The 9948-nt window shown below is 36.5% G+C and overlaps 1 protein-coding gene across 1 annotated transcript; it reads right to left on the reverse strand.

Moving 5' to 3' along the window:
• Window positions 1-2043: 2043 nt before the first annotated feature.
• Mcm6 (minichromosome maintenance 6) lies at window positions 2044-6271 on the reverse strand. Its single transcript, XM_090163073.1, has 12 exons — window positions 6041-6271; window positions 5816-5962; window positions 5481-5754; window positions 4872-5424; window positions 4653-4794; window positions 4451-4592; window positions 4123-4386; window positions 3285-3575; window positions 3102-3228; window positions 2887-3045; window positions 2343-2482; window positions 2044-2279 (listed from the first exon to the last, which is right to left on the reverse strand). The coding sequence occupies exons 1-12, from the start codon at window positions 6127-6129 to the stop codon at window positions 2169-2171; spliced, it is 2439 nt and encodes an 812-aa protein (XP_090019199.1). The 5' UTR covers window positions 6130-6271; the 3' UTR covers window positions 2044-2168.
• Between the last annotated feature and the right edge of the window lie 3677 nt (window positions 6272-9948).

The raw sequence follows: 9948 nt of genomic DNA on the forward strand, positions 1-9948 counted from the left end.
AATAAATGCATTTACAAAGTGTGCTTTTGAAATTATACTACCCGGGAAATTAATAAGCCAAAATAGTTAGTAGATACACGTTTAAGTTGTGTTTTCATAATTTCAGCGTTGACGAACGTTTGAGAAGTTTGATTTTTACGCTTTTATTTATACTAGATGATGCAAATTTTATCTTTTTGGGAAAAATTCGTCCTAATAAAAAGCTACACAAAAACTTTATTTATTTCACGCTTTTTAAATAATTTAATCTGGTAAGACGACTTCAGTCAGGTTGTTACCTTACCCTATGAATCTGTTGTAAAATTGCGCTTCTTTATTGTCAATATCTTTATATGTACAGCTGTACACTAATAAATTTTTTCTTATTATTAATAAAATTAAAAACAATTGTGAAAGAATCTCCTTCCTTGATAATTGACGCTTCAATAAATCATCCTACCAGGAAATCGCTAAGAAGTAATATTTCCGAGAACCAGGACCTGAAATATACTGTTTATAAGCTTCGTGCGTAGTTTAAACTTTGGTCAGAAGTATCGCCGCCTACCGACTGAGTTTTAAATCGAATGTGTGAAAGCTGTCTGCTCATTCAATATTATCTCGATATTCAAGTGGAATGTTTCAGTTAAAGATTCAAAGAACATTCTTTTTCAAAAGTCGTCTGCTATTTCTTCACACATTTAGTTGACAGGTATTAAAGTAGAGGGCGCTATATTTTCTAAGCTCGAAGCCTGTAATGCTTGAAATAATGGAAACTTTTGACCTGTACGGTATGCAAGAAGTGTTTCCTTTTAAAAAGGTAGCTTTTTTTTGACATATTAAGGCTTAACAAAAACACGACGTTCGGTTTACAGGTGAAAAGTTTCCATTATTTCAACATGTAGGTCCTGGCTCTCTGATGTAATACTTCTTGGCGATTATCTTGAAGATGTTCTATTTAAGCACCTAATCCTTCTCGCAGACCCAATAATAGGCGCTTAAATAAAACATCTTCAAGGAAATCGCCAAGAAGTTATATATCATAGAGCCAGGACATGCAAGTAACTGTTTATACAGGGTGTTTCAAAGGTTATGCAAAAATGTAAAGGAGTTGTAGGGGTGAGTTGAGAAGTATGCCTGTTTTTTCCCATTTTCCTAAGATGAGTTAAAAGAGCGCCAGAGAGCTTCAAAGTGTGGCATACTAGCCCCTGGAAGTAGGCTGCAACAAGCGCCAAACCAAGCAGCAGGGACTTGAAATACTGTTTAAGTTTACTTTTTTACGCTGATTACCTCGATTTGTTTACAAAGTCCTTTTTTACCTATCACACGAACCCAGGGCCGTCTTCAACCTATTGGAGGCCCTGGGCACATTAGGATAATGGGGCCCTTATTACCTTGATAGAGCACTATTTTGTTAGAATAGACAAAGAAAGTAGATAAGCAAAAGCTAATAAGCAAGTACAGTGTAGGTATTGTAGTCAGTCATTATCGTTTGATTTGTTCGAAATAAATATCGGTTATCGTTTGATGATCTGGCAGGAACTAGGGGGCCCCTATTGATCATGGGGCCCTGGGCACGTGCCCAGTGGGAAAGAGGGGCCTGCACGAACCCAAACCTTAATATTCGCGTTTCCCTGCTGCTTGGTTTTGCGCTTGTTGCCTACTTCTCAACTCACAGCTCCTTAATATTTTTGCATAACCTTTTGGAACACCCTGTATGCCTTATTACATCAATAAAAAGCTGCCTGGTTAAAAGGAAACACTTGTTACCTTATGTAGGCATTGGATGCTACGGTGGTCATACCCCATCTCATGGCACCTAGAGATATTTAGCTAGAAAGGAGGTAAAAGGAAAATGTTTCTATCACTAAAACTATTGCTACCCGTTAACTTTTTCCCTAAGCTTCTGTTTGTGTTACGCAAAAGAGCTGGCGCCATCTACGTTTCGCCTCGGGAATGTGCATGCGCTAAATGTTATAGCTTTGCATAATAAAAAGTTTTTTTTTGTATTTGTGAAAATGGTGCGGAATTGGTAGTTATGTGGAAAACATTTAAGTTTAAAAAAAAGAGCCTATAAAATAACTTTATTAAAAAACCACTATCTTTGGATGGTTTACAAAAAAAACTAAACTGTTTAGAGATAACACATTAACTGTATAAAAATATGTACATTTCACATCACGATCATGTTATTATTGAAATCCCTCAGAAACGTAATTAGGATGAACGACGAGCAACGGGTCATCAGTCTCGTCCTTTTCTTTATCTTCCAAGTTCGAAGACAAGGCTATAATGACATTGTCCTAAAATACAAAAATGCATTTGACTCGAACTGTTTTTAATGATAAATCCATACAACTCCTTACATGTTGAATAAGCCTGTCTATGACTTTCTCCACGAGCATTTTCTTACGAACCAATTCAGTTTCACTGTCAATGTCATCCTCAATTTCATGAAGATACCAATTAATTAATTCACTTTTCTTCATTCCTTCTCCTTCTTCCTCTATGAAATTTAATGACAATTGTTGATTATTAGGGTTGGCTAATATCGTAATTTAACCGATTCCGATTTTTTTACATATATGGCAAATCGGTATTCAGTATAGATATACGGATTTTCCCAATACCCAGAAAAACACGTGAGTCACCATTCATGTAACCGAAGTTTGAATTTAAAACGCGGCGCCATCTATCGCAGGTTTGAGATCGGTTTGAAATAATTGGGAAAATTCGACGCCATCTACCGCAGGTTAGAGAAAATCGGTATCCAAAGTTTTTTAATTGATAATCCGGCAAAATCGGCATTTTAGACGTGACGATTAATCGGAAAAATCGTGATATCTTTGACCAATACCGATTTCCTATCGGTTTTTTCTGTAATTTATTTGAAAAAGGAAAATTCTTTACCATCCAAACGGCTCTCAATCTTTTGAAGTTGAATGATAAGAATATTTGAAAGAGCTTTGTATTCTTCAAAAGTAATTTTTTGTTTTTGTTGGCCCGTTGCTGGGGCATCTTGCTCCATTGGAGTTCCAGTTTTTCCATCTTGCAATCCTTCAACAGCATCTAAATATAAATATTTGAAGTTATAAGAATCAAACTCGTGGATTTAAAAACCTCACCTCCTTCAGGTGGATTTTCAGAATTTTCCTCTTCTTCTTCCTCGTACAAGTGAATATCAGGCTGTTCTACTCTGATAATGGATTTATTTAACAGTCTAAATGCTTCTCGTACGTGTTTTGGTTGTACCTACAATGATAATTCTGATTAATGGAGCTCAAAAGTATAGTTTTTTACAAAATTACCAAATCAGAACAGTACATCTTGGCCATTGCTTCCGACAAACGAATCATGCTTTCAAGTTGTCTTACAGTAATCCTCCAACACGATTTTGAAAGACCAGCTGTGTCTCTTTGTCTTAAATGTTTATACTGATCAACTAAAAACTCGACAGATTCCTTGACAATTTTTGGTTTAAATTGGCGAGCGAACAAAATATAACGTAGAATATCATCCACAGAATATACTCTATCAATGGACAGCTCATTATTACTATGAGTATCAATAATACGACGGGCAATTGCGTAATCGGTAACCTATTAAAAGAAGAATTTAAAAATCACAGGCTAAACAAGTAATATGATCAGAAGTAAATGAAACAAAGTTATTGGAATTGACCGGAAAACTGAGAGGCATTTTCCTTATGGAAATCTAGTTAAAACGAAGCTGATGTATAGCGCCATCTACTTCCACGATAAATTGCACTAGAGAATTGTGGGTAGTATATTCCCTATGTAAACTCTGTATATAATTCTGCGATTTAAGCGCCCGCTCCAAAAATTATGTGAAAAATTGTGAGCGTGCATTTTGAAATTATGTAAAGACAGGCATCATTTCAATATCACGTGTTATTTTATCCATTGAAATGTAACTTAAGCCTAACAATGGGTTACAACAGTACGGTGCTTAGCTGTTTTCTCCGAGAGATGGTAGGTGGCGTTATGAAACTTAGGCTCGATAGCTACTTAGTGCGTTCATTTTAAAGGATACTTTTAACTATGAATCCTTAAGGAAAACGTCTCCAAAATGGTTAATATAGCAGTCTGATAACTTTGGTTCATTTACTTCTGATAAGATATATACCTCATTATATTCGTCAATAAGAATGAAGAAGAGATCGAAACGGGACATGATTGGCGGACTCATAGCAATGTTTTGTTTCAAAGACTTAGTTCTGTCATAAGATCCACCAATTGGGTTAGCTGCGGCGAGAATTGAAGTGCGGGCATTAAGGGTGGCTTTTACCCCCGCTTTAGTAATAGAAATAGTTTGTTGTTCCATAGCTTCGTGAATAGCAACTTGGTCCTTTAGATCCATTTTATCAAATTCATCAATACAGCATACTCCCTGCAAGGAAAAGTCATTAGATTTAATCTGCAACCATTGATCTGGAAAACAATAATAATAATACATTATCAGCCAACATAAGAGCGCCAGCTTCAATAACAAATTCGTGCGATTCTTCATCTCTCACTACAGCAGCTGTTAAACCTGCAGCACTGGATGCTTTCCCACTCGTGTAAACGGCTCTTGGTGAAAATTCTGATACTTGTCTGTAAAAAGAGCTTATTTAGTGAATTCAAACCATCATAAACAGCTAAAACCATATTTACTTCAAAATTTGACTTTTGGCTGTACTAGGATCTCCGACAATGCAAATATTTATATCCCCACGAAGGGATGTTCCTTCTATGGTCGTTTTTGGAACGCCACCAAAAAGCATTAACAAAACACCTCTTTTAATTTCATCATTTCCTGTATTTAAAGTTATTTTAATTAAGAGCAATGAAGTGCTAAACCCACATTGGAAGTTATTCATAGTGAAATCATACCGTGAATCGTAGGAAAAAGGCTGGTTATGAGATTTTGGTAAAGGTTCTTGTCTTGACTCATGGTGTAAACTTTTTCCCACTCGCTAGCTGTCATTTGCTTTCTCAGATTATCAGCTGTCATGTCCTCGGGACTAATTTCTTTACCACCAAACCTTGGGTTAGTGGGAGTAACTGTGCAAGCTAAGAAGGCTAGTCTATAAGATAGTTCTCTGACACCAAGGGCTTTCAATCCTTTGATGCCTTCAGTTTGAAAACCTTCGTTTCCCTTCGTTGAACGATTGGCATTTTCTGTTCGGACTCCAGGGGTGGCTAACTGGCGTACATCAGGTATTACTACCAGTGCCCCAGTGAAATCAGACCTATCCCCAGCTTGGGCAGTTTCCACAGCTTCAGCTCTCAAAATAACATCGACACTTCTGGGGATGCACCCTCTTGGAAGTTCAGCCTGAGTTTCTTGTATTCTCACTTTTTGAAAATCTACAAACCTTGATTTGTCAATATCAAGAACGAAACGTGATCGGTTGTTACAAATTGGATTACGACAAATTGTTGGCTATTGAGAAATTAAAATTAATTAATGTTCCACAAATACATGTTTTTTATTAATACCTGAGTGTATTTGAATTGTTGCTCTATATCTTTGATGACAGTTTGACAGTCAGCGCAAGTAAAAGTTGCAGAAACAAGTTCTGGGTGGACTGGATGTGTTCTAACAACTTGGCCACTTATTCGCAATAGTGTGCCTATTTTAGTTGTGGTTAGCTCTCTAACTTTATGCCTAGTGGGTACATCAACAAAGCTAACATAAAACTCTTTGTTTTCAACAACATCAACTCTGTCATTCACAAAATTCCTAACTGCTCGGCATAAGTACGGAAACACTCTGTATCAATATATTAAAACATTAATACATAATGGTTATTTTTTTTTTTATGAATGGCTACCTGTAGTATTCTTCTTGTATGGTAGTAGAAAGGCTTTGATTAAACTTTTCAATATCACCGAAAGAGACCTGGAGAGTATTCCTCTCTGGTTTAACCAATTCCCTAGCATCTTCAACATATTTAACTTCACCCTTTTCAGACTTAAATCTATTTAGGACGTTAAAAAATAAACAATGGGTGTATAACTTAAGAGTTAGAAACGAAAACAAAGGAAAGGTTTGTTACTCTTCAAGAAAATCTTGAAACAATTTTTGACATCTATCCCCCACGTCATCTTTAACCCTGGATTGCGTTGGTTGATCTCCGATATCCATAATTTGTTAATCAAAAGTTATTTAAACTAAAATTAAAGCGAAACGCAAAATGTACAATAGCGACGCAAAATAGCGGGAAACACGCAGCAAAACTTTACGCGGGAAATATTTTGCCGGTCATTGGCTAATAGTTGCGTCGCCTGCTACTAAATTAGACCAATGGCAGCGTAAATTGAGTTGGGAATATTAAGCAGAGAGGTCGAATAAAAATGTCAGATTTCAGTAGCTGAAAACTATTCGTGAGTTCAGGACTACGTTCAGCAGCAGTCAACGGGAAAAAACCCGATGGATTTGATATTTTTCACCGATGAGCTTTTTCGTCATAATGACGTCGTAAGTTGCTGAACGCTTTTATTCAGTCATCGGTGTTTTTTAAAATGCCGTAGCTTTTATAATAGTTTTACGTCAGAAATGACGTCAGTCATCGGAAAAACCGACTCTTCCAGCCGATGACTTCGGTGAGTAACCGATGACTATCGTGACGTCAAAACCGGAAACGCAACAAAGCGTACAGTAGGAAACCTATGTCACCGATTAGTAATCGGTGAGTCCGATGAGCTCTGCTGAACGTACCCCTGAACCGTTAAGAGAACGGCTTAGGACTAAGCTGTGACGTCACGCAAAAGTTCTGGATAGTTCAGAACGTTTGGACGAATAGTTTTGATTCGTACGATTTGACGTACGCAGCCCGATGTGCAGACGAATTTTAGAGATTTCAACCTTGAGTTCCGGCCAGTACTTGCTCTTGAGCAGGTACCATTTAGAACGGTTCCGAACGGTTCAACAAGAGGTTCTTGTCTGCGAATAGTTTGCATTTGGGTAGTTCTAGAATTTGTTTTGCCGAATAGTGCACATGGGGACTGGTTGAACGGTTCAGAACTCACGAGTCAACCAGTTGGTTCGACCTCATTTCTCCGACTCAACCTATCTCTCGAGGCTTCATTACTCCGACTTCCCATTACTTCGACTTCCCATTACTCCGACTTCCCATTACTTCGACATCCCATTTCCCCGACTTCCCATTTCTCCGAAACGTCTTTAGTTACTACGGCGGAGGGAAAACTCCATCGACTGGGATGATTGGGATCGTTCGGTCACTCATCCGCTCTCCCTGGTGTCTTAAATAGCTTTCCCTTTATATAATTATATTTATATTAATTATAGGACATATAGTTTAGTATATTTTTTTAATGTAAGTTTGTTGAAAAATGTTTTGGTAAATCTAGTTTATCTCTTCTTTATTTTTATAACTAGTTTCATAATTTAGATGGCGCAATGTTTTCGCATAAAGGCTGGTTTACACTAAGGCAAAACCGCCGTGACGGCGGGCGCTAACTTTTGAAATCCTCGTTAGGCCTAATAGAAAATTTTTGCGTTCACGCCCGCCGTCACGACGGTTTTGCGCTAGTGAAAACCAACCCTAAGTCTATTCGCTACCGAAACTTATGCTTTTGGTCGAATGTGGCATAATCACGATTTAATCAATATAATCGGTCGAATCGGGAATTTATCATTAAAATCAAAACTAAAGTACGATTTAATCATACTAATCACGATATAATTTTTAATCAGGATTTAATCATTTTAAACAGATTTTATCATTTTAATCAGATTTAATCATTTAATCATGATTAAATCAGATTTAAACATTCTAATCATGATTAAACGTGATTTGATCAACTTAATCGTGATTAAATTGAATTTGATCAACTTAATCGTGATTAAATTGAATTTGATCAACTTAATCGTGATTAAATTGAATTTTATCAACTTAATCGTGATTAAATTGAATTTGACTAAAATAATCACGATTAAATCGGATTTAATCTTTTGAGGGGTGCGTCGTTAATCAAGGAAGTGACCTGCCCTCGCTGTGAATAGGTCAAACAAACTTAACACATCAGAAGGATTGTGTGTATTCTGACCGTCGTACGTGTACGTCTTGTTTCTAATTTTAAGTGTCCGCAATCACAAGGAAAATATTGTATACTACGTCGGTAGTTTAAATCGTTTTTAAGGTATTATTGGTTTTAACATAAGTTTATGGTTTTACTAATTAAATTTACATTTAATTTTTTTCAATTGTCGTTTCGTTTGTTTACTGATTGATTTTATATATGGTAACGATATTACATTTTTAATTCAAATTCTATTTTTTACTTCATTTTTAAGAAGTGTAATAAAAAAATGTTTTTATTTTTCTGTAGGTTCACATAATAGTTTCACTGCTGTGTTAATCGTTTTTCGTACCTTCCGATCAATTGATAGCGTATAGGTGGTATTCACGAGAAGATGGCGGCCATTGCTCTAAGGTAGATAGTTATTGGGGAAAGGTGGATGACACTAGCCTTCCACTACAGTCATGATGACGTCACTAGAATACACCCTATATGGATAAAAAAAAGTGGCGTAACTAGGAAATCCGCCCCCCCCCCCCCCCGCGCAAAACGACTCGGGGCCCTTTCAAATAGCGCCGATTTTAGGCATACACATTTGGGGGGCCCCTAGTTCTCGCGGGCGCTATTTACGCCACTGCATAGAAATCAAACCTTGGGGGGAATGGTAAATTTAAGTAAACCGAGCCATTGTTAAAATCAGTTGATAAAGACTAGAGCCGCGAACTCGAAGATTACAATAAATATTTATTTTAAAATTGAACAATACTTCCATGTGCAATTCTTTTATTTTTTTTATATTTATTCTTTTAACTTTACAATCCATGGACAACAATAAGTTTACAAATATTTACTTTCATTTTTAATTTATTGGGATTTTGTTTACTTGGCAATGGAAATTCCGAATTTACATTCTCAAGGTTATAGCAATTAGAAGACGACCATAGCGAGTCAGCGACGAAGTGACTAAATATCGAACGAGTTAAACTTATCGAATGTGACTTATGGTAGTATGCTACTAACGCATTCATTTCCAAGGTCAAATTTCCTATCACGAAAAAAGACGAGGGACAATTCGCGCTTTTGAACTGTGCCGTCTTTAGCTCTAGGTCAGAAAACGCCAACTATATTCCCAGTTGTACCTTAAAAAATCTATTCTTGGCCAAATTATAAGAAAAGCCAATACCCAAGTTTCCGCGCTAACCTTTAGAATACTCTGATATCACTGTCAAGCTAAAGTGTCGAGACCACGTTTTTGTATATAAATTTGAATCGGCCTGCGAGAGAGACGCTTGGTGTGACCAGAGGAATAGTTTCATATGCGTACGTTAATTTCTATATACGAAATCAATATTTAGATAGTGGTTAAAACCAATATTGAAAGATTTTTTTGTTTGCAACCCTTACATTAAAATTGGATGTAAGAAGTAAATGTAATCTTGCATTAAATTATTTTTCATATTATTGTAGAAACCTAGCTATAGATGAATATTGATTTGCATATGTCTCCACACATTTCCAAAATAAATGTCACGACTATGTTTATGAAATTTACTTAAAGGGATCCGCAACCAGCTGCATTGCAGAAATTTGTGAAAAGTTGGGTATTGTGGGAATACGAAGTAGGCGCCGAAGCTACGCAGAGGGAATGATTAGCATATTTAGGGTACCTTAAATTCAAATATGCAACGTAAGTTGCGGATCCCTTTTAGTGTTTTTTTTTTTTGGTTTTTGCCGTAAACATTCGATTTCTTATTTAAATTTAAAACTGATTGAAAGTTATATTTTTAGCTAGTTCTTGGCACATACTACATACGGACCGGTAGAGACGATATCATTTAATTTGAATTTTTAGATAATTTTTAAGCCAGTCAGCGGGACCCCCATCGTTAATTAGGTCGGCCCTATTCGTGGTAGAAAGGAA

This window comes from Leiobunum rupestre, chromosome 11, assembly GCF_980474605.1.
Source record: "Leiobunum rupestre chromosome 11, qqLeiRupe1.1.hap1, whole genome shotgun sequence".
NCBI lineage: Eukaryota > Metazoa > Arthropoda > Arachnida > Opiliones > Sclerosomatidae > Leiobunum > Leiobunum rupestre.